A 26,456-nucleotide genomic window follows, 5' to 3' on the forward strand; every position below is an offset into this window, starting at 1 on the left:
CCAACGTAACATCATTGTATCACTCTAATACATTAATTTTGCAAATTTCTAGGATTCCAAGACACATGGAGCTCCTGGCAGTTCCCATTTGATTTTTACTTTTTCTCTGGATTGTATTTTAGTTTTAGCACTGTATTCACTATTGATACGGTTATATGAGATTTCCCCATTGGAGGACTAATAAACAAAAACAAGGACAGGAGAACAAAAAAGGAAAAGAGTCCTCTAAAATACGGAGATGGGAGGTCACGGCTTCTGGAACAAATGTTGCCATGGCGATATTTTATCCAGATTCAGATTTCTATGGTCTGTATTCAATCACCGGCTCTTCACCTCAAACCATTTACATTGTATAATTCACATCTGACTAATATCCTTACACCTGATGACAATAGGTGAGAAGTCATACCAAGTAGGTCAGTGCTTTCAGGGAATATATATAGACTAGATTGTGGCCCGATTCTAACGCATCGAGTATTCTAGAATATGCATGTCCCCGTAGTATATGGACAATGATGATTCCAGAATTCGCAGCAGACTGTGCCCGTTGCTGATTGGTCGAGGCAACCATGATGACATCATCGTCACCATGGCAACCATTATGACATCTACGTCGATACTGTGGCCGTCGCTGAATCAGAAATGTGGGATTTCTACGTCCTTTATGACATCATCGTCGCTGTGCCCGTCGCTGATTGGTCGAGGCCTGGCGGCCTCGACCAATCAGAGATACGGGATTTCCAGGACAGACAGACAGAAAGACAGACAGACGGAAAAACCCTTAGACAATTATATATATAGATAATGGCCTTCTTACTATTGACACTGTGTAACAATGACGATGACAGGTGTGAGCACAATGCAAGTAGTCAGCAGAACATGCATACTGATGAGAATGTATCAAAGAACAGCCTTGGTCATGGAAAAAATTAGATACCAAAGTCTACTAATTAATTCTACTTACAAATACTTAAAGGGGTCGTCCAGGACTATTTTTTTTTTAGTATGAGCCCAATAGAGACAACTGCCCGTCTGTTCAACCGAGCACCGGCTCAGAACCGTCACCGACCAATCGGCGATTCAACTGATGGTGATTCAACTGTTCTATGTCAACACAGCAGCATTCTTATTCTGGGCTGCTCTGTCCACCGGGCTTGACTGCTGATGTTATGAGGATTGAGGGCTCTGTGGAGTTAGGCAGCAGGCAGCTGGCTATAAATCAGCATGATGTCCATAGTCACGTCTTGTCAACGGAGCCAAGTAGAACCTATTTTGTTTTTCTAACTATGACTATGTTCCCACCCACCTGTCGAAAGTGGCAAGAGCGGCATACAATCGTAAAATATCTCACTTTTTTTGTACAACTGGCTGTGCCAAAATTTGTGACTTTTTCATCCCAGAAAACTGAAGCAGAAGTTTTCATCCATTTCCCCTTCATGATTCATATTTCCTTTATACTTTCTATGTCTGTATCAGACAGACTAACATGTTTGCAACATATATGTTTTAGAGTATAGATGCTGAAGGTTCTTCCTTTTATTAAGGTGAGAAACGTGGAATGGTTGGATCTCACCCACTGGAAAACTTCATTCTTACTAGATGAGGGTAGACATGAGATTTTCACAAGATAATCAGTCCTATTCATAAAATGCTTATGAATTTGCCATTATAGAATGAGAAGTTCTACATGATCAAGTACTTGTAGCCATTACAGAAACTTCCCCCCAAACATAAACTATGTACTGTATATATGGCTTATTTCATGAATATCACAAGTTATTAATTTACTTCAACTATAAGCCCCGAAACTTTTGCTTTAAGAAAGCCCTCTCACGAAGATTATTTTTTAAATAAATCTCTGTATATGTAGAGTAGAACGAGTATATTAATATATTCATCTACCGCCGACTTCTCTGGGATTCAGTGCCATTCTGATCCTCTTCTCAGTGATGTCACCGCTCTTCAGACTCTCCGGATGACACTGCACTCTGCATGACCCGGAAGGGGCTTTTCTAATGTAAGACTATGAGGGATCAGACCTAGGCTCCATGGGCTTAAATTGTAAAAGCCACTTCCAGCTCAAGCATAGAGCATAGTGTCCGAAGAGCAGTGATGTTACTTAGAAGAGGAGCAGAACGACACTGGATTCCAGAGAAGGTGGCGGTAGGTGAGTATATTTATACACACACTCAATCCTACTTGCACACATACACAGATTTATTAAAAAATATAATATTCATGGGGGACTTCTTTCAGTAGCACATTATGGCTGACAAAACACACAGACGATAATATGATATATTCTAACACATCATGTACAAGGCACAGTTATTGATAATTGACTTTACTTACAATATAGTTTTGTAACAGCAATTCTACAGATTCTCTTCTGCCGTATTTTATGATCCATGACTTGAGCTTTGATTCAGCTAGCACTAACAGTGCCAAAAGTCGATACTTTAATTCCATGAACTCTAATTTCATCATATGAAGCTGGGAGGACGAGGCCACAAAGCTGAATCTGCCGAAAACCAAGCATTTGTTTTACAGTGCACAACTGAAACTCACATTTCTACTTTTCATTTTTTCAAAACAGAATTTGGCAAAGTAAAATCTAACAATGATAATATATATATATATATATATATATATATATATTATGCGTGTGTGTGTGTGTGAGTGTATATATATACAGTGGGGCAAAAAAGTATTTAGTCAGTCAGCAATAGTGCAAGTTCCACCACTTAAAAAGATGAGAGGCGTCTGTAATTTACATCATAGGTAGACCTCAACTATGGGAGACAAACTGAGAAAAAAAAATCCAGAAAATCACATTGTCTGTTTTTTTAACATTTTATTTGCATATTATGGTGGAAAATAAGTATTTGGTCAGAAACAAAATTTCATCTCAATACTTTGTAATATATCCTTTGTTGGCAATGACAGAGGTCAAACGTTTTCAGTAAGTCTTCACAAGGTTGCCACACACTGTTGTTGGTATGTTGGCCCATTCCTCCATGCAGATCTCCTCTAGAACAGTGATGTTTTTGGCTTTTCGCTTGGCAACACGGACTTTTAACTCCCTCCAAAGGTTTTCTATAGGGTTGAGATCTGGAGACTGGCTAGGCCACTCCAGGACCTTGAAATGCTTCTTACGAAGCCACTCCTTCGTTGCCCTGGTGGTGTGCTTTGGATCATTGTCATGTTGAAAGACCCAGCCACGTTTCATCTTCAATGCCCTTGCTGATGGAAGGAGGTTTGCACTCAAAATCTCACGATACATGGCCCCATTCATTCTTTCATGTACCCGGATCAGTCGTCCTGGCCCCTTTGCAGAGAAACAGCCCCAAAGCATGATGTTTCCACCACCATGCTTTACAGTAGGTATGGTGTTTGATGGATGCAACTCAGTATTCTTTTTCCTCCAAACATGACAAGTTGTGTTTCTACCAAACAGTTCCAGTTTGGTTTCATCAGACCATAGGACATTCTCCCAAAACTCCTCTGGATCATCCAAATGCTCTCTAGCAAACTTCAGACGGGCCCGGACATGTACTGGCTTAAGCATTGGGACACGTCTGGCACTGCAGGATCTGAGTCCATGGTGGCGTAGTGTGTTACTTATGGTAGGCCTTGTTACATTGGTCCCAGCTCTCTGCAGTTCATTCACTAGGTCCCCCCGCGTGGTTCTGGGATTTTGGCTCACCGTTCTTGTGATCATTCTGACCCCACGGGGTGGGATTTTGCGTGGAGCCCCAGATCGAGGGAGATTATCAGTGGTCTTGTATGTCTTCCATTTTCTAATTATTGCTCCCACTGTTGATTTCTTCACTCCAAGCTGGTTGGCTATTGCAGATTCAGTCTTCCCAGCCTGGTGCAGGGCTACAATTTTGTTTCTGGTGTCCTTTGACAGCTCTTTGGTCTTCACCATAGTGGAGTTTGGAGTCAGACTGTTTGAGGGTGTGCACAGGTGTCTTTTTATACTGATAACAAGTTTAAACAGGTGCCATTACTACAGGTAATGAGTGGAGGAAAGAGGAGACTCTTAAAGAAGAAGTTACAGGTCTGTGAGAGCCAGAAATCTTGATTGTTTGTTTCTGACCAAATACTTATTTTCCACCATAATATGCAAATAAAATGTTAAAAAAACAGACAATGTGATTTTCTGGATTTTTTTTTCTCAGTTTGTCTCCCATAGTTGAGGTCTACCTATGATGTAAATTACAGACGCCTCTCATCTTTTTAAGTGGTGGAACTTGCACTATTGCTGACTGACTAAATACTTTTTTGCCCCACTGTATATATATATATATATATATATACATACATATATACAGTACAGACCAAAATTGTACATTCACACTGAAGGCATCAAAACTATGAATTAACATATGTGGAATTATATACTTAACAAAAAAGTGTGAAACAACTGAAAATATGTCTTATATTCTAGGTTCTTCAAAGCAGCCACCTTTTGCTTTGATGACTGCTTTGCACACTCTTGGCATTCTCTTGATGAGCTTCAAGAGGTAGTCACCGGGAATGGTTTTCACTTCACAGGTGTGCCCTGTTAGGTCTAATAAGTGGGATTTCTTGCCTTATAAATGGGGTTGGGACCATCAGTTGTGTTGTGCAGAAGTCTGGTGGATACACAGCTTATAGTCCTACTGAATAGACTGTTAAAATTTGTATTATGGCAAGAAAAAAGCAGCTAAGTAAAGAAAAATGAGTGGCCATCATTACTTTAAGAAATGAAGGTCAGTCAGTTCAAATAATTGGGAAAACTTTGAAAGTGTCCCCAAGTGCAGTAGCAAAAACCATCAAGCGCTACAAAGAAACTGGCTCACATGAGGACAGCCCCAGGAAAGGCAGACCAAGAGTCACCTCTGCTTCTGAGGATAAGTTTATCCGAGTCACCAGCCTCAGAAATCGCAGGTTAACAGCAGCTCAGATTAGAGACCAGGTCAATACCACACAGAGTTCTACCAGCAGACACATCTCTACAACAACTGTTAAGAGGAGACTTTGTGCAGCAGGCCTTCATGGTAAAATAGCTGCTAGGAAACCACTGCTAAGAACAGGCAACAAGCAGAAGAGACTTGTTTGGGCTAAAGAACACAAGGAATGGACATTAGACCAGTGGAAATCTGTGCTTTGGTCTGATGAGTCCAAATTTGAGATCTTTGGTTCCAACCAAGGTGAACGGATGGACTCTACATGCCTGGTTCCCAGAGTGAAGCGTGGAGGAGGAGGTGTGATGGTGTGTGAGTACTTTGCTGGTGACACTGTTGGGGATTTATTCAAAATTGAAGGCATACTGAACCAGCATGGCTACCACAGCATCTTGCAGCAGCATGCCATTCCATCCGGTTTGCGTTTAGTTGGATCAACATTTATTTTTCAATAGGACAATGACCCCAAACACACCTCCAGGCTGTGTAAGGGTTATTTGACCAAGAAGGAGAGTGATGGGCCAACAAGTGCTAAGCATCTCTGGGAACTCCTTCAAGATTGTTGGAAGGGCATTTCCGGTGACTACCTCTTGAAGCTCATCAAGAGAATGCCAAAAGCGTGCAAAGCAGTCATGAAAGCAAAAGGTGGCTACTTTGAAGAACCTAGAATATAAGGTATTTTTTGTTAAGTATATACTTCCACATGTGTTAATTCATAGTTTTGATGCCTTCAGTGTGAATGTACAATTTTCATAGTCATGAAAATACAGAAACATCTTTAAATGAGAAGATGTGTCCAAACTTTTGGTCTGTACTGTGCATATATATATATATATATATATATATATATATATATATATACATTATGTATATATTTTTTGAGCAGTATATATATATATATATATATATATATATATACACACACACACACACACTGCTCAAAAAAATAAAGGGTACACTTAAACAACAGGATATAACTCCAAGTAAATCAAACTTCTGTGAAGTCAAACTGTCCACTTAGGAAGCAAGACTGTTTGACAATCAATTTCACATGCTGTTGTGCAAATGGAATAGACAACAGATGGAAATTATTGGCAATTATCAAGACAAACTCAATAAAGGAGTGGTTCTGCAAGTGGGGACCACAGACCACATCTCAGTACCATCAGCTTTCTGGCTGATGTTTTGGTCACGTTTGAATGTTGGTTGTGCTTTCACACTCGTGGTAGCATGAAACGGACTCTACAACCCACACAAGTGGCTCAGGTAGTGCAGCTCATCCAGGATGGCACATCAATGCGAGCTGTGGCAAGAAGGTTTGCTGCGTCTGTCAGCGTAGTGTCCAGAGGCTGGAGGCGCTACCTGGAGACAGGTCAGTACACCAGGAGACGTGGAGGGGGCCGTAGGAGGGCAAAACCCAGCAGCAGGACTGCTACATCAAGCTTTGTGCAAGGAGGAGCACTGCCAGAGCCCTGCAAAATGACCTCTAGCAGGCCACAAATGTATATGTGTCTGCACAAACGGAAACCAACTCCATGGGGATGGCCTGAGTGCCCAATGTCCACAGATGGGGTTGTCCTCACAGCCCAACACCATGCAGGACGCTTGGCATTTGCCACAGAACACCAGGATTGGCAAATTTGCCACTAGTGACCTGTGCTCTTCACATATGAAAGCAGGTTCACACTGAGCACATGTGATAGACGTGACAGAGTCTGGAGATGCTGTGGAGAGAAATCCGCTAACTGCAACATCCTTCAGCATGACCGGTTTGGCAGTAGGTCAGTAATGGTGTGCAGTTGGCTCTGGGCTCCTCCTAATGCAAGACAATGCCAGACCTCATGTGGCTAAAGTGTGTCAGCAGTTCCTGCAAGATGAAGGCATTGAAGCTATGGACTGACTCGCCCGTTCTCCAGACCTGAATCCAATTGAACACATCTGGGACATCATGTCTCGCACCATCCACCAACGTCACGTTGCACCACAGCCTCCCCAGGAGTTGGCGGATGCTTTAGTCCAAGTCTGGGAGGAGATCCCTCAGGAGACCATCCGCCGCCTCATCAGGAGCATGCCGAGGCGTTGTAGGGAGGTCATACAGGCACATGGAGGCCACACACAATACTGAGCATTATTTCCTTGTCTTGAGGCATTTCCACTAAAGTTGGATCAGCCTGTAGCTTCATTTTCCACTTAGATTTTGAGTATCATTCCAACTCCAGACCTCCGTGGGATATTAGTTGTGATTTATATTGATAATTTTTATTATTATTATTATTATTATTATTATTATTATTATTATTATTGTTCTCAACACATTCCACTATGTAATGAACAAAGATTTACAACTGGAATATTTCATTCAGTGATATCAAGGATGTGGGATTTTAGTGCTCCCTTTATTTTTTGAGCAATATATATATATATATATATATATATATATATATACACACATGTACATATATCTACATATGTAAGGCTTCTGGGTATAATTAGTCATAAATTGACAATTCAGAGCAATTTTAAATAATCAATCCCACTAAACCATCTTGATTTATGTCATCTGATATTTTACTCCAGAGAAATCCACATTTTTCTTAAGATGAAAATGAGCTGTTAAGATACGTGGGCAAGACAAAGATCTCCCAAATTATCTGTCTACAAAGCTTATTTTAAATGAAAGAAATGTTAGCAGCGTGAGATGTGTGGATCAGGAATGGAGGTCAGTCATTACATTTCTCACACTGGTAATGCCCCTTTAATTTAAAATAAGTTATTTTGGCTTGATTTTCATAGATTTCTGTACTTCTAAAATAAAATATCCGATGATAGATATCAAGACAATTTAGCAGGATTGATTCTACTGACAGATTCCCTTTAATAATAAGAAATCGCAGATATCAAGCTATCATTTCGTTAAACTTTCTAAGACCTACATTCCCATATAGATGGCTTAGATGGGATAATTCTACTGACAGATGTCCTTTAATGAAAAGTTTACAGTCAATCATGATGAAAAAATGAGTATTAACCATTGGCTATATCAATGTACCATATTTATCTCTGTCGTGACATAAGCCTTTTATAGAATCTATTTGTGACGTTATTGTGTGCCTTTGTGTTTATGGGTTCTAAGGTGTAAAGTTTCGCCTTGTGGAGAGCGCAGTTTGGCATACAGAGAATAACTGGCCATTCATTGCTCCTCTGGGAATTTGCATACCATTTACTTATTTACAATTATTTATTCAATCATAATTAAACTCCCAGAGGTGCATTGCATTCTCTGTAAATCCCCCCCCCCCTCCCCTGATGCTGACTGGGAGCTTTTATCTCTTAATCCTCTGTCTGCGGGTCAGATCTCTCACCCAGCAAAACCAGTTCTCCTGCTTTGCACTTATGAAGGGCAAACACCCCGAAACACGTGTCTGTAAAGGCTTCTTAACCTAGGTCATGTGCCAAGGCCCTTTAAAGGGTTAGTATTGACTTTTAGAATCACTACTTCCAATAGGTGGCACTAAAGTTTCTGACGTCTTCCTCTCTAAAGAGTCCATTTGCATATGTGTGTTTACAGTGGGGAAAATACATATTTGACACCCTGCCAATTTTGCAAGTTTTCCCATCTGTTTGAACTCATTACCTGTATAAAAGTCGCCTATCCACACACAAAATCAATCGCACTCCAACCTCTCCACCATGGCCAAGACCAAAGAGCTATCTAAGGACACCAGGGACAAAATTGTAGACCTGCACAAGGCTGAAATGGGCTACAGGACAATAGGCAAGCAGCTTGGTGACAAGGCAACAATTAGACAAACTAGAGAAACCACCTAGTAATCAGGGCAATTTAATAAGATAGTTGCTTCCATTGCCAGCCTTTTTTGGGCATTTTAAATGGATATCTAGGAAACGTGGCACTACCTGGCAAAAGAGTGAAAATCAATCTGACTCTACCTGGCTTTAATATTTGTGTAAATGTATTTAGCATTTATAGAAATACTATCAATAAAAACTTTAATCTCAACATCATTATCTCTGTAATTCAGTAAGGTATAATTTATTTCAATAATTATTATGTAGAAGTTGTACCCTCTATAAGATTCCATATTATCTAAATTATGATAAAAGTTTTTATAACCAGACTATAACATAAAAATAGTTTTCAAATAAGCTAAATAGTAAATGATGTCATATTTTCACAACATATTATCTTACTAATCATGAAATATTATCTGATTTGGTTTCCACATATAAAACTAAAAAGTCAAAAATCAATCTAAAACAGTGACACTCTCATAATATTAGACAACTGCAAAAAATGTGGAAATCCTGAGAGCATTTAGGAAATCCACATAAGCTTGCTGCACACTAAGTGCCCGGGTGCCAGGCTCACAATTAGTTGCTGATCTCCTTGGTAACTAACCTATAATGCAGATCTATTTCTACGTGTAATATCTCACAGATATAAAGTGTTTCAATCTATTAGGTCTCATCCATGGAAGATGAATTTGTGTCGTAATCGAGTAATATTGGGATCATTCGAAGCTATAATATAGTCTATGCCATATAATAATTGACACGAAGCATCTTAATACATTCCTTCAGGATCATATCCCCCTTCTCCATCCCTTTACACTGCCTCGGGCCAATTTTAAACAATCAATTACGCCTGTAATTCTCTTTTACCTTTCTGCCATGTCTTCGAGCTGCTCTACAGGGACGGGGACTCCGTTGACAGATCGTGAGCGGTGGATCTCCTGAAAAGCCTTTTTATAACCATCCAGATTCTTGAGTATGTCCTATTCGGAAAATGAGAAAAAAAATGCATATATTGTAATGAAAATGCAGAAAACGATTTGGCTGTGTTACCAGAAAAAAAATATAAAGCACCAAGCTGCAGCGATGAGTCACTGTTCAGGATTTGTGTGCTCGGAAATTTTATCTGTCACAGTGGCATGCAATTTTATCCCGTCATGAAAGCTCGTCTTAATAAACGCTTTGTACAGATCAGTCTTGAAAGCCTTTCAGCAAATGTGCTCAAGGACTGAACCTGATCAGGATTTTGGCATCTACAGAGATGCAGAACTGGCACTGCCTCTTACTTTTCAGGGGTTTCCCTGAATATAGATTTGATGTCTATTGATTGGACTCAGACTTACAGTATATTTCCGCATGAGAAAATTTGGTCTGTATGATTTACTGCCCTTACTGCATTTACGAGATCAGAGTAAGAATTAAGTTAAATTCACATTGAGTTAGTGCAGTCTGTTTAGCGCATACGCTAACGGACTGCGTTAACACAATGTCCAAAAAGGATTGCGTTTAGCGATTGCGCTAGCGCAGATGCCCGATCTGCGCTAGCGAGAACGGACTCAAAAACGCTGCAGACAGCGTTCGATGTCCGTCACAAAATAATGGAACATCGCTAACGCATGCCAAAAATGGCATGCGTTAGGGATGCGTTACATACATTGCGGTCAATGGGTGCACTAACGGATCCATTACATTGCGTTAGTGGCGCTATGTAACTGATTCCGTTAGCGGATACCCACTAACGCAATGTGAACCTAGCCTTAATTTCCAGGACAGCCTTTCTTCATTAATAGCTTCGCAGTCTTCACCTTACCTCCAATATAGCATACGGTACTCACAGAATTGACAAAAAAAGTGTCTTTGTGATTGGTCAAGAGGTGACACTATGTTACATACGGTGTGAATCCAAATGCCACATATACAGTATATTAAAGTCATCCCAACCAGCTGATTTCTACACGATAGGCCAACTAACTAGTGTGTATGGGGTCTCCCAAAGGAAGAATTGGGCAGGGCAAAATGTTTGTTCTGCCTGGGGATAAGCTGACAGCAGCTTACCCCTCACTGCCTCAATTTAAAATGCATGCAAGTTCAGCCAATCCGGATGTGTATGGGTTTGTTGGCTATATAAGGTACGGTATATGAGCACCTTAAGTAACTGTACCTTCAAGTAACTATTCAGAATAAGCTGTCCTGTGTGTGTACATGAAGAATAAAACAATTTCTAGCCATTATGTGACTTATATACTGCATTCTCACCAGTTGTCCTCTCTGCATGCAGTATCTACAATTTGCAATCCACTGTTTGCTGTGGAGAGGAGGTGAGCTGCAGTTATTTCTTCCATAGACAACATAGGATAGTGAGGGGAATGTCTGCTTTTCATTCACTTTTTAGCTCACAGAGACAAGCTGCAATAGCATGAAGGATATTATACAGCAGAGCTCAGCTGCTTTGATCTGAATCAAGCTCTGATATGAGGTAAAACACTTGTTCCAGAGCTCTGCAGGATGGTTTTCTGCCTGCCTGTGTGTTCCCTTCCCTATTGCTCACTCCTGCGCCCCATAGCGGATTATAGGGTATGTCACATGACACCTGCAATACTCTCTTCTGAACAAGACAGACTTAAGCTGGTTTTTCACTTTGGATGATTAGTTCAGGAGTCGGGGGCACGGGGGGGGGAGACATCTCTAATAAGTAGGGAAGAAAGTCGATTTCTCTAATGAGATAAATTGACAAGTTTCTTAAAATCATCTTTCCACAGATGCTCGATTGGTTTGAGGTCTGGGCTTTGACTTGGCCATTCTAACACCTGGATACTTTTATTTGTGAACCATTGTAGATTTTGCTTTATGTTTGGGATCATTGTTTTGTTGGAAGACAAATCTCCATCCCAGTCTCAGGTCTTTTGCAGACTCCAACAGGTTTTCTTCAAAAATGGTCCTGTATTTGGCTCTATCCATCTCCCCATCAATTTTAACCATCTTCCCTGTCCCTGCTGAAGAAAAGCAGGCCCAAACCATGATGCTGCCACTACCATGTTTGACAGTGGGGATGGTGTGTTCAGGGTGATGAGCTGTGTTGCCTTTACGCCAAACATATCGTCATTTTTGCCAAAAAGTTTGTTTTGGTTTCATCTGACCAGAGCACCTTCTTCCACATGTTTGGTGTGTCTCCCAGGTGGCTTGTTGAAAACATCAAACAACACTTTTTATGGATATATTTGCAAAATGGCTTTCTTATTGCCACTCTTCCATAAAGGCCAGATTTGTGCAGTGTACGACTGATTGTTGTCTTATGGACAGACTGTCCCACCTCAGCTGTAGATATCTGCAGTTCTTCCAGAGTGTTCATGGGTCTCTTGGCTGCATCTCTGATCAGTCTTCTCCTTGTTTGAGATGAAAATTTAGAGGGACGGCTGGGTAGATTTGTAGTGGTATGATATTCCTTCCATTTCAATATGAACGCTTCCACAGTGCTCCTTGGGATGTTTAAAGTTTTGGAAATCATTTTGTATCCAAACCCGTCTTTAATCTTCTCCACAACAGTATCACGGACCTGCCTGTTGTGTTCCTTGGTCTTCATGATGCTCTCTGTGCTTCAAACAGAACCCTGAGACTATCACAGAGCAGGTGCATTTATACGGAAACTTGATTAAACACAGGTGGATTATATTTATCATCATTAGGCATTTAGGACAACTTCACAATTGTGTTCCACTTGTTGCTGATTCTTCACCAAAAATTTACATTTGGTATATTTATGTTTGAAGCATGATATGTAGGAAAAGGTTGAAAAGTTCCAGGGGGCCGAATACTTTCGCAAGGCACTGTATATTTCATATATTTCATAATTTTGGCTGTACGTCACATTCTAGGTTTATATCAATTACAGACTATCTGCGTGCATAGTACCAGGAAGAACTAAAAACATACCGTACATCATACACATATTCACTTACATACAAAACTTAAAGTAAAAAATAATACAATGTTTTTTTCAGTATGCAACTGCGGTACAGGATTAAAAAATGGCTGACCTTATGTAATGCTAGTGTCTGAGTTTAGCAGTTCATCATATTCATATCAGTTTCACTCATTTCACATCTTAAAGTGTATATCCAACTAGTTTTATTACACTTTGAAGTTGTGTCGATATTGTGAAGATAAGTCAATTATAATCATGGTCGGTGGTACATTACACCTTCCAATACATATTCGATAAGGGGAAGCTATATGTAGCAAATGTGTTGAGCCGGACTGCTACTTTACCGCATAGAGCAGTCTTGAAACGTCATGTTTACGCTTTAATTTTTTTTTTGCAGGAAAAATAGCAGCATTTTTAACGGTCATTGGCACTTCCAAAATGACCAGGTTTCCTCTTACTTGGGACTTGGGACTTTTAAGATGATTATTGAATAAAAATATAAATAAATGCAAGATAAGTAAAGAGAATGTTGTTAACCATACCTACAAAACTGCAATAATCTAACAAGCTGATCAACAAACAAGCATTATTTAGAAAAGCATGTTGAAACCCAATGCAGATGATTATTAGTCTGAGGCCATGCAGCCTCTTTGGCAGTGACACAGGCCATGCAGTTAAAAATTGTTGTATGTCACCATCACATTGCTGTATAATGCAAGTAAATTCAACCAGTTCCCACAATTTACAACTTGCTTGTCATGGTTGCAGTACCTTGCAGGTTACCATTCGCTTGCCTTGTGTTTTAGTAGCGGCATACAACAATTTTGAGCCATGCGTCCCGAATCATTGCAAAAATTATTTCATAGACCAATCCAAGGGTGGACACAATTGTATATGGGAAGAATTGCATATGGGCCCTTTTCAGACTAACGGCTCATCACAATACATAATTCAACCTATTTTGGAGGTAACAGTGGGCCCCCTTAAATCTTGGGTCACTGTGCAGCTGCACAGGTTGCACCAATGGCTTGGCCACCCCTGGCCCAAGCCTTATTGCAATATGAATATTGGTACTAGCACTATAACATTCACACTTCATTAGCTAACTCCAAACAACAAGATATACAGTATGTCTGGCAATCAGATTTCTTACCCTATGTTGTTCTAATTTTCTGTGAATCATATTTGCTGTTTCTTCGTGAGATTGTTGCATAATAATATCTTCCCTGAGTGCAACCTCGGCTCGATATAACCAGGAGCCAATGGTTCCTAATGGAGCTGGTAGAGATTTGTCAAGTTGTACATGCCAATCAAGAATCTAGAAGAAAAATCATATTTTACATTCATTTCTAAATTATCATGTAACCTTTACTTACATTGTTCCAATCAAGCACTGAACATAGGCATGATGTGAAAGAAACCAGTCTTGAGACCTAACCAAAACATTATCAAGACTATGAAGACCAACATTCACTTTTCCAGAGATGCATGAAACGAAATATTATGTTCAGTATTAATAACCTACTCTAGCCGAAACCTTCTCCCATGCTTGCTTCACCATCGTCTGGTCAAGGGATAGCTTTCCATCTTTGCCCAATGGCTGAATGGCACTTTCAATCTGTTTCCTTTTCATTTCATATTGTACTCTATACTGTTTGTACAACTGCAAAATGAAAGACAAGAGATCAGTTAGGGAGGAATATAGAGAAGTGCAGTTTACTCATCAAAATCGTCACGCATGTCATAAGAAAAGCTTGAAGGGTTAAAAGGATTGTCCTGTAATGCAAAGCCCGGTGGCATGCACTAGTCACATACCTGGTATCGGTCCTGTAAACTGCTTTCTACGGTTTGTGCGCGGGTGATGTCTCTTTCAAACTGTTCAATCCAAACTTTTAAGTCCCGAAGCACCAACCTGTCTTCTCTCTACAAAAGAGAAATAAGTATATGAATAGAAATCATATATAACGCAGATAAATGCACAGCAGAGAAGATATACAATACTTCCATGTCAACAACAACCATGGACATCATATCATTGTACTCCTTATACTCTATTACATCATATATTACTTCCTGGGGGAATTATCATACACAGTAACTCATATCTAATGCTCTTTCCACAATTCAGTCCTTTATTTCTCCTGTACGGTTTATAAAGGATAGAAATCTATTGTCTGCAGGGATCTTTTCTCATGCGAAAATACTGGAAGCCTGAAGGCTCCTATGTTAGGTAACGTTCACATTTGCGTTGTTGGGCGCAGCGTCGGCGACGCAACCAACAACGCATGTACACAACGCAGCGTTTTGCGACGCATGCGTTGTCATAAGATCGTACAGAGCAGGAATTTCGGCGCAGGGAAAACGCTACAAGTAGCCTCCTCTGCTCCCTGTCTGTGCGTCAATATGACGCATGCGTCGTAAAACATAATACAACGCATACCGGCGCATGTCCATGCGCCCCCATGTTAAAGATAGGGGTGCATGACGCATGCGTCGGTATGCGTCGACGACGCTGCGCCCAACAACGCAAATGGGAACGTAGCCTTAGCGGTACAGTCAGGATTTTAGGGACCTTGCAGAAAAGTCCTGGCTCAGTTATGAACAGAAGAAACAATGCTTGGACGAGGAGAACTATAATGTTTTTTATTTTTTATTTGTGCTACATTTCACTTAATATTAGGATAGGAAATTCATTGCAAATTAAATCTTTGTTTTTATATAATTAGAAATTAATTCTGAAATTGCTAACACTACACGACTCAACATTAAAATTGTAACACCGCAAAAAGGAAAAGTCATCTAATTAGGAAACTCACAGGATCAATAGACATGTTAATTATATGCAAATGATGAAAAAATGGAAAACAAATTTTCAAAACATCTCAATATATTTAGTATCACGTATGAGTGAAATGCGCAAAACTATATGGTGGGCTTATACTTCTTGGCTGAGATCAATAAGGTTATTAATGGTTGTCTGAGGAAGCTCCCATTGCAAATGCAGGCCATTGACATCTCAGATGTGTTCAATGGGAGACAAGGCCAGAGATACTACAGTTTTTTTGGTCGGTTTTCTGTACAGTTTGATGTTAATAGAATTGCCCAAGTTATTTCCCATTAGAAAGACATAAAGAAATGGTGTAAACAGTAAATTTAAAGCATTGTTGTTAGGAAAAGCAGCAAATGCAGACGGGTTAGATTAACTAGCACTGTCCCACCAGATTAACAACAGGTTGTCAATATATCTTCTGCACCATACAATAGTGTGTTGGAATGGATTGGTAGGCAGATATACAGTTTCCTCCCACCAAGCCATTTAAAGGTTTGGCAGAGATGCAGAAAATGGCACCTGTTGGACAACACAGTATCAGAAAGTAAAAATCATTATTAAAGTAGAAAAAATTGTTAATTAGTAAAAGGAAAGTAATCTGTATAATATAATCAATGAATTGAAGTGAAAAAAATGCTATATTTGTGTAGATGGAAAGATAAAGCATCCAGGGCTTTATCATGAGAGATGCTGAAATACAATGCAGTGACATCACTGGTGGAAACCCAATTATAGTTAGAAGACCATTGTAGTTAGTTCATAATTCTCAATAATTGCTTAGTGTCTTTGATATGACTAGTTGTCAGTAACACAAAGTGTTGTAATAGATTGTCAGGCCACAAAGATAAATGTTCTGTTAATGATTTTATACCTGCGACAATTGGTCATAATGATAGAGGAAACATTTTCAAACCTTTGGCAAAGCATGAAAAATCAGACAAACTGGTGTATCAACCAAAAAATATTATTTTTCTTTCATAGACAAAAAACCTTTGTGTACCCTTCCTTGGACTAAAACAAACGTCGTCAGTGATACTGTCACGGGGATACCGTGACAGTGGGGTCAGACGATAGCAGCGTCTGGTAACACCTGCGGTTATTAGAACGGTTTCACAGTCTTAAGGCCCCGTCACACTTAGCGACGCTAAAGCGATCCCGACAACGATACGACCTGTCAGGATTCGTTGCTGCGTCGCTATGTGGTCGCTGGTGAGATGTCAAACAGTGAGATCTCCCCAACGACGCAGCAGCGATGCGGCGACCTGTAGCGACCTGTACAACGATGTCACATGGCAGCTATTTCATGACGATTAACAGACCTCAATGAGGGACGTCCTGTCAACGAGGTCGTTGGTAAGGTGTCAAACACAGCGATGTGTGCTACCCAGTGGGACCTCAACGATAAAAAAAAGGTCCAGGCCATTCCGACACGACCAGCGATCTCACAGCAGGGGCCTGGTCGCTGCTACGTGTCACACATAGCGAGATCGCTACTGAGGTCGCTGTTGCGTCACAAAACTTGTGACTCAGCAGCGATCTCGCTAGCGATCTCGCTTTGTGTGACGGGAGCTTTAGCAGATCTGGAGCTGCAAAAGTTAAACTGCTTAGGTGGAGTTCTCTGTCTTATGTGGTATCAGCTGTTCTGCGTTTGTTACTCCCAGCAAGGATAAAAACCCTCCTTCTTGCTTCTGGCCTTGAACACGAGTTCATTCTGCTTGGTGTTAAAGGAGTAGCTTGTGTTTGGGGTAGGCGTTTGGAGAGTTGTCCTGGAGATTTCTGTTTGGAGTTGGTTTGAGTGCTTATCCTTATCTTCACCTATGTGGTTTCTCCAAACCATCCCTCAGTGTTCCACTCTGTTTTGTGATTCTATTTGTACGATTATAGTTTTCACTTATCCCTGTCTGTCTTCACTTATCTATTGGGTTAGTGTAATCCGATACACTTTGGCCTCACATCTCACTGGGTGGGGGAGGGAACAGATAAAAGATAAAGTTAGGAGCATAGCAAGGTATGTGACTCTGGTGTCTCCACCTTCCAGGGTAATCGGGGGAACAGGGATAGACTATGGTGCCCCCTATTTTGAGGGATCAGGTTAGCATCCACAGTTCCTAGTCACTGGTTGACAAATACATTTCGTGTGGTCACATGATATTTTGTAATATGTTAATGTGTCAGACAACAGGTCCGTAACCATTTTATGATATCACATCTTGTGCAGTATAATCATAGAGCCACCTTTGTCTGATGGTTGGATAACAATGATTGGACTGTCCCGTAATTGTGTAATGGCTTGTGCCTGACAAAATGACAAATTTTGCATATTGTCATTTTTTAGATGTGAACAGACTTGTGAGGTCCCATTCAATAACATGCTGGAAATCATCCATGACAGAAACTCTAGATTGAATCGTATAAAAAGATGGTTTGGGAAATTTCAAGACAGGTGGTTTGTCATGATCGTCTGAACTGCTGTTAGCAAGGAGGTCCGCCAAAGTAGTAATTGAACATTATTCCTGAAAGTTTCAATAAAGATGAAGATTAACAGTATTGTTACTGATAACACTGGCAACTGGAGAAACAGTTATTGATTGGATAATTTTGCTGACAAAAATGTCTTTTAAAAGTCTCATAAGTCATAAATCTGTTATCATCAATTAGTGTATTAAACAAATCAGCTTCCTTTGAAGGAACAAAGTTTAGACCTTTTGAGGGGACATCTGTTTGTTCAGATGTGATGATCGTGGCGGATAAGTTAAGGATGGTGGAGGTATTTGAAATAGGATTACAGATGGAGTACACATTATCTCTTTCCTGGGGTTGCATATGCATGATTTTATCTTGTGTTTCTTGCCATCTCTATATCCTGTTCGTTTTTTGGTGGATGCAACGATTGATTGTGGTTTATAGGAGCAATATTTAAAGGTTTCTTATGTTTGCCATTACAGGGGGCTAATCCTTATGCAGATATACAGGCACCTCAGTGTCAGAAATCTAATTGTCAGACTCAGAATTGTGCTGTTGATCCTATAGAAAATACATGGTGGATGTACACGTTTCCTGTGTTTAATTCACCCCTGTTTGTTCTGGATAAAATGGAGGCATCAAAAGTAAATGTGTGAATCAAAACTTTAAAGACTAATTTCTGTTTCCTAATACCACTAAGGCTGTGTTCACACGCTGCGGATTTTGCTGCGGATCCGCAACGGATTTGGCCGCTGCGGATCCGCAGCAGTTTTCCCAAAGTTTACAGTACAATGTAAACCTATGGGGAAAAAAAAACGCTGTGCACATGCTGCGGAAAAAGCCGCGTGGAAATGCTGTGGATTATTTTTCGCAGCATGTCAACTGTTTGTGCGGATTCCGCAGTGGGTTTCAACCAGCACCAATAGGAAAGTGCTGGTGAAAACCCGCAGAAGAATCTGCAGAACAAACTGCAAGAAAATCCGCAGTGAAAACCGCAGTGGTTTTGCACTGCGGATTTTCCAAATCCGCTGCAGAAAAATCCGCAGGAAAATCTGCAGCGTGGGCACATACCCTAATACTGCACATATATTTGTATGAGAACTGATTTGCGGGACCCCGTTCTTTAGCCTCGTCAGTAATCTGCAGCAGCTGGACATGATCTCTGAGAACTGCCTTCTACCTCTTGGCGCCTGCGGCTCCTCTTTGTCAGTCTGGTGCCATGTCATCATTGCAACGTAAAGCACATGTTACGTCCTGCAAGGCTGGCTAATCAACAGAAGATCTGCGGTAGCAGTCAGGGAGGAGGTGGTTGACAGAGTGCTTGTCCAGTGACCATAGATTAGTGATATGGCTGATGAAACATGTCCTGAGAATCGATCCGCACCAACTCTAATTGATAACTATGTGATAAACAATATTTTCACAAGTTCGAGTAATCTAAGAAATGAGAGTCCAGAAATTATAAGCTGTTTACAAGTAGGATGGATATTGGCACATTTTCCTCTCACATGGTGGCCAAGGTTGCCTAGCAACATATCCTGCTAATATAAGGGAAATTCAGAATCAGTTTTAAACACCCACAGACTAATTAAAAATACTAATCTACCATACAGTTATAATTAATACACTCTACCGTGTTTATAACATGTACAATAGTCCTTGCCAGGAGGGTTTGTAAAAAAAGTTTCACTGCCAACGTATTTTCCACATTTAATGGCAAAACTGAAAGTCAGAACCAATTAGTTTCAATTAATTGTTCTAACAATGGAGCTATAAAAATGGAATAGATGTAGCGTTTTCATGAAGGATGTGCTTTGTAATCATATGAAGCTGATCCCATCATGGCCATCTGCTGAAGATACTGACTGGCAAGGATCTTCCGGGACTATCACCAGGTGACCATATGGTTATGTGTGCAATTGTTGTAGGAGGAATTCATAGGAGGAATCTAAGTGTTATGGGTTTAGTTTACGCTGAACAATGTTTATTACTCATCATCATTACTCAGCATCATTTTTCACAATAAAATATTATATTATACAATCTAGTACAAAATACTATATAATATACAGTGGGGCAAAAAAGTATTTAGTCAGTCAGCAATAGTGCAAGTTCCACCACTTAAAAAGATGGGAGGTGTCTGTAATTTACATCATAGGTAGACCTCAACTATGGAAGACAAACTGAGAAAAAAAAATCCAGAAAATCACATTGTCTGTTTTTTTTAACATTTTATTTGCATATAATGGTGGAAAATAAGTATTTGGTCAGAAACAAACAATCAAGATTTCTGGCTCTCACAGACCTGTAACTTCTTCTTTAAGAGTCTCCTCTTTCCTCCACTCATTACCTGTAGTAATGGCACCTGTTTAAACTTGTTATCAGTATAAAAAGACACCTGTGCACACCCTCAAACAGTCTGACTCCAAACTCCACTATGGTGAAGACCAAAGAGCTGTCAAAGGACACCAGAAACAAAATTGTAGCCCTGCACCAGGCTGGGAAGACTGAATCTGCAATAGCCAACCAGCTTGGAGTGAAGAAATCAACAGTGGGAGCAATAATTAGAAAATGGAAGACATACAAGACCACTGATAATCTCCCTCGATCTGGGGCTCCACGCAAAATCCCACCCCGTGGGGTCAGAATGATCACAAGAACGGTGAGCAAAAATCCCAGAACCACGCGGGGGGACCTAGTGAATGAACTGCAGAGAGCTGGGACCAATGTAACAAGGCCTACCATAAGTAACACACTATGCCACCATGGACTCAGATCCTGCAGTGCCAGACGTGTCCCACTGCTTAAGCCAGTACATGTCCGGGCCCGTCTGAAGTTTGCTAGAGAGCATTTGGATGATCCAGAGGAGTTTTGGGAGAATGTCCTATGGTCTGATGAAACCAAACTGGAACTGTTTGGTAGAAACACAACTTGTCGTGTTTGGAGGAAAAAGTATACTGAGTTGCATCCATCAAACACCATACCTACTGTAAAGCATGGTGGTGGAAACATCATGCTTTGAGGCTGATTCTCTGCAAAGGGGCCAGGACGACTGATCCGGGTACATGAAAGAATGAATGGGGCCATGTATCGAGAGATTTTTAGTGCAAACCTCCTTCCATCAGCAAGGGCATTGAAGATGAAATGTGGCTGGGTCCTTCAACATGACAATGATCCACAGCACACCGCCAGGGCAACGAAGGAGTGGCTTCGTAAGAAGCATTTCAAGGTCCTGGAGTGGCCTAGCCAGTCTCCAGATCTTAACCCTATAAAAACCTTTGGAGGGAGTTGAAAGTCCGTGTTGCCAAGCGAAAAGCCAAAAACATCACTGCTCTAGAGGGGATCTGCATGGAGGAATGGGCCAACATACCAACAACAGTGTGTGGCAACCTTGTGAAGACTTACAGAAAACGTTTGGCCTCTGTCATTGCCAACAAAGGATATATTACAAAGTATTGAGATGAAATTTTGTTTCTGACCAAATACTTATTTTCCACCATAATATGCAAATAAAATGTTAAAAAAACAGACAATGTGATTTTCCGGATTTTTTTTTCTCAGTTTGTCTCCCATAGTTGAGGTCTATCTATGATGTAAATTACAGACGCCTCTCATCTTTTTAAGTGGTGGAACTTGCACTATTGCTGACTGACTAAATACTTTTTTGCCCCACTGTATATTTATATATTATTTATACTGAGTGAAATACGTATTGAACACGGCACCGATTTAGTAAACTAAATACATTTCTAAAGGTGCCTTTGATATGAAATTCTCATCATATGTCAGTAACAACCCATCGAATTCACACAGGCAAATAAATCAAACCACAGAGGTCCATTAATTAAGTTACTGTATGTGTAATAATGAGAAATGACACAAGGAAATACTATTGAACACATGAACAAAGAGGTGCAAAAAGCCATGGAAAGTCATGACACCAGCTGAAATCTATCAGTAATTAGAAAGAAATCCTCAATCCTGCCACTTAGTGTAAAATAAAATCAGCTGGTACAACTGATGGCCTCTAAAAGGTGTCTTATCACCAAGAGGCCACACAAGAAACATCTCATGATGAGTAAAACCAGTGAACTCTCTCAAGAACTTTGCAAACTTAATGATGGAAAATATACTGATGGCATTGGTTACAGAAGAAATTCTAAACTACTGAAAATTACAGTGATTACTGTTGGGGTCATAATAAAGAAGTGGAAAGAACATCATTTCAGCATAAGCCGGCCACGGCCAGGTGCTCCCCACAACATTTCAGACAGAAGTGAAAAAATTAACAGAAGAGTTGTCCAAGAGCCAATGACCCCCTGTGGAGAGCTACAGAAAGACCTGAAATCAGCGGCTACAGTTGTTTAAAAAAAAAAAAAATAATAAGTATTGCACCCTACTTCCATGGCTTGTATGTTCGCTCACTACACAAGACTCCATTGCTGAACAAAAAGCATGTTCAAGCGCATTTAAAGTTTGCTCAACAATATTTGGAGAAACTTGTGAAATACTTGGAGAATATAGTCTGGTCACACGAGACCCAAATTGAACTCTTTGGATTCCATAATATCCACCATTTTAGGAGGCCAAAAGGCAATGCATATCACCCCCAAAACACCATACCAACAGTGAAGCTTGAAAGCGGGAACATCATGATTTGGGGCTGTTTTTCATCATCTGACACTGAAAAAACATCATATAATTGAAGGAATGATGAATGGACAAATGTATATAACAATTCTTGAAAAAAATCTACTACCACTGCTTCGAAAGCATCACCAAACCAGGGATTCAAGCTAGAGGAGGCTAATTTGCATATTCCAGGTTCCTTCTGGGAAAAGCAAGGAGTCTCCCTAAGCTAGAAGATCGTTGGGTACAGCCGGGACCAGCTGCTTCGAAAGCATCACCAAACCAGGGATTCAAGCTAGAGGAGGCTAATTTGCATATTCCAGGTTCCTTCTGGGAAAAGCAAGGAGTCTCCCTAAGCTAGAAGATCGTTGGGTACAGCCGGGACCAGCTGCTTCGAAAGCATCACCAAACCAGGGATTCAAGCTAGAGGAGGCTAATTTGCATATTCCAGGTTCCTTCTGGGAAAAGCAAGGAGTCTCCCTAAGCTAGAAGATCGTTGGGTACAGCCGGGACCAGCTGCTTCGAAAGCATCACCAAACCAGGGATTCAAGCTAGAGGAGGCTAATTTGCATATTCCAGGTTCCTTCTGGGAAAAGCAAGGAGTCTCCCTAAGCTAGAAGATCGTTGGGTACAGCCGGGACCAGCTGCTTCGAAAGCATCACCAAACCAGGGATTCAAGCTAGAGGAGGCTATTTTGCATATTCCAGGTTCCTTCTGGGAAAAGCAAGGAGTCTCCCTAAGCTAGAAGATCGTTGGGTACAGCCGGGACCAGCTGCTTCGAAAGCATCACCAAACCAGGGATTCAAACTAGAGGAGGCTAATTTGCATATTCCAGGTTCCTTCTGGGAAAAGCAAGGAGTCTCCCTAAGCTAGAAGATCGTTGGGTACAGCCGGGACCAGCTGCTTCGAAAGCATCACCAAACCAGGGATTCAAGCTAGAGGAGGCTAATTTGCATATTCCAGGTTCCTTCTGGGAAAAGCAAGGAGTCTCCCTAAGCTAGAAGATCGTTGGGTACAGCCGGGACCAGCTGCTTCGAAAGCATCACCAAACCAGGGATTCAAGCTAGAGGAGGCTAATTTGCATATTCCAGGTTCCTTCTGGGAAAAGCAAGGAGTCTCCCTAAGCTAGAAGATCGTTGGGTACAGCCGGGACCAGCTGCTTCGAAAGCATCACCAAACCAGGGATTCAAGCTAGAGGAGGCTAATTTGCATATTCCAGGTTCCTTCTGGGAAAAGCAAGGAGTCTCCCTAAGCTAGAAGATCGTTGGGTACAGCCGGGACCAGCTGCTTCGAAAGCATCACCAAACCAGGGATTCAAGCTAGAGGAGGCTAATTTGCATATTCCAGGTTCCTTCTGGGAAAAGCAAGGAGTCTCCCTAAGCTAGAAGATCGTTGGGTACAGCCGGGACCAGCTGCTTCGAAAGCATCACCAAACCAGGGATTCAAGCTAGAGGAGGCTAATTTGCATATTCCAGGTTCCTTCTGGGAAAAGCAAGGAGTCTCCCTAAGCTAGAAGATCGTTGGGTACAGCCGGGACCAGCTGCTTCGAAAGCATCACCAAACCAGGGATTCAAGCTAGAGGAGGCTAATTTGCATATTCCAGGTTCCTTCTGGGAAAAGCAAGGAGTCTCCCTAAGCTAGAAGATCGTTGGGTACAGCCGGGACCAGCTGCTTCGAAAGCATCACCAAACCAGGGATTCAAGCTAGAGGAGGCTAATTTGCATATTCCAGGTTCCTTCTGGGAAAAGCAAGGAGTCTCCCTAAGCTAGAAGATCGTTGGGTACAGCCGGGACCAGCTGCTTCGAAAGCATCACCAAACCAGGGATTCAAGCTAGAGGAGGCTAATTTGCATATTCCAGGTTCCTTCTGGGAAAAGCAAGGAGTCTCCCTAAGCTAGAAGATCGTTGGGTACAGCCGGGACCAGCTGCTTCGAAAGCATCACCAAACCAGGGATTCAAGCTAGAGGAGGCTAATTTGCATATTCCAGGTTCCTTCTGGGAAAAGCAAGGAGTCTCCCTAAGCTAGAAGATCGTTGGGTACAGCCGGGACCAGCTGCTTCGAAAGCATCACCAAACCAGGGATTCAAGCTAGAGGAGGCTAATTTGCATATTCCAGGTTCCTTCTGGGAAAAGCAAGGAGTCTCCCTAAGCTAGAAGATCGTTGGGTACAGCCGGGACCAGCTGCTTCGAAAGCATCACCAAACCAGGGATTCAAGCTAGAGGAGGCTAATTTGCATATTCCAGGTTCCTTCTGGGAAAAGCAAGGAGTCTCCCTAAGCTAGAAGATCGTTGGGTACAGCCGGGACCAGCTGCTTCGAAAGCATCACCAAACCAGGGATTCAAGCTAGAGGAGGCTAATTTGCATATTCCAGGTTCCTTCTGGGAAAAGCAAGGAGTCTCCCTAAGCTAGAAGATCGTTGGGTACAGCCGGGACCAGCTGCTTCGAAAGCATCACCAAACCAGGGATTCAAGCTAGAGGAGGCTAATTTGCATATTCCAGGTTCCTTCTGGGAAAAGCAAGGAGTCTCCCTAAGCTAGAAGATCGTTGGGTACAGCCGGGACCAGCTGCTTCGAAAGCATCACCAAACCAGGGATTCAAGCTAGAGGAGGCTAATTTGCATATTCCAGGTTCCTTCTGGGAAAAGCAAGGAGTCTCCCTAAGCTAGAAGATCGTTGGGTACAGCCGGGACCAGCTGCTTCGAAAGCATCACCAAACCAGGGATTCAAGCTAGAGGAGGCTAATTTGCATATTCCAGGTTCCTTCTGGGAAAAGCAAGGAGTCTCCCTAAGCTAGAAGATCGTTGGGTACAGCCGGGACCAGCTGCTTCGAAAGCATCACCAAACCAGGGATTCAAGCTAGAGGAGGCTATTTTGCATATTCCAGGTTCCTTCTGGGAAAAGCAAGGAGTCTCCCTAAGCTAGAAGATCGTTGGGTACAGCCGGGACCAGCTGCTTCGAAAGCATCACCAAACCAGGGATTCAAACTAGAGGAGGCTAATTTGCATATTCCAGGTTCCTTCTGGGAAAAGCAAGGAGTCTCCCTAAGCTAGAAGATCGTTGGGTACAGCCGGGACCAGCTGCTTCGAAAGCATCACCTTACGGCGCGCGAATTTTTGCCTGTAGGACATTATTGCAAGAGAGCTTGGCTGAGTAGATTACACAAGAAGGAAAACACACAGCAAGTCAGCAGGATCTAGGAGCAACATGGCAGATGTGACAACCTACATGGTGAGCTGCAGCATGTGCTACATGTTCACAGATCGACCAGAAGAAGAATCAAATTTCACCTGTCAGAAGTGTAGACTAGTGGCCCTTTTAGAAGAAAAGGTGCGGGGTCTGGAAGAAAGAATAGCAACTTTGAAACTCATCAAAGAGAATGAAGACTTTCTAGACAGAACAGAAGCATCTCTACTGGTCACAGAAGGTGAAAAAAGTGTCAGAGAACCTCCAAAAGCAGATGAGTGGAAGCATGTGACCAAAAGAAGCAAGAAGACCATGGAGAAATCACCAACCACACAACTGAAGAACCGATATCAAATCTTTGTAGAGGATGAAGATGGCACACCTAAGGATGAAGCAATACCAGCAAGCAAAAAAGAAAAGGGCACACAGCAACAAGTGACAGCAAAAAGTACAGCCAAGAAGCAACGAAGAGTGGTGGTGGTGGGAGACTCACTACTGAGAGGCACAGAAGCAGTCATCTGCAGACCGGACATAACTGCAAGAGAAGTATGCTGCCTTCCAGGTGCGATGATCAAGGATGTGACCGATAGGATACCAAAGCTCTTCAGCTCCAAGGACATCCACCCATTTCTTCTGATACATGTTGGCACCAATGACACGGCAAGGAA

At 41.5% G+C, this 26,456-nt stretch overlaps 1 protein-coding gene across 1 annotated transcript in view; it reads right to left on the reverse strand.

Annotated features, from left to right (window-relative positions):
* SYNE1 (spectrin repeat containing nuclear envelope protein 1) overlaps positions 1-26,456 on the reverse strand; it is a 493,169-nt gene that overhangs the window by 370,694 nt on the left and 96,019 nt on the right. Inside the window, exons 9-13 of the mRNA XM_069769177.1 lie at positions 14,500-14,607; positions 14,210-14,347; positions 13,838-14,002; positions 9,633-9,745; positions 2,353-2,521 (exon numbers count right to left, since the gene is read on the reverse strand). Of these exons, the coding sequence (XP_069625278.1) occupies positions 2,353-2,521; positions 9,633-9,745; positions 13,838-14,002; positions 14,210-14,347; positions 14,500-14,607 (693 nt within the window). The remainder of the gene's footprint in view (positions 1-2,352; positions 2,522-9,632; positions 9,746-13,837; positions 14,003-14,209; positions 14,348-14,499; positions 14,608-26,456) is intronic.

Source organism: Ranitomeya imitator, chromosome 5 (genome assembly GCF_032444005.1).
Source record: "Ranitomeya imitator isolate aRanImi1 chromosome 5, aRanImi1.pri, whole genome shotgun sequence".
In the NCBI taxonomy this organism is placed as follows: domain Eukaryota; kingdom Metazoa; phylum Chordata; class Amphibia; order Anura; family Dendrobatidae; genus Ranitomeya; species Ranitomeya imitator.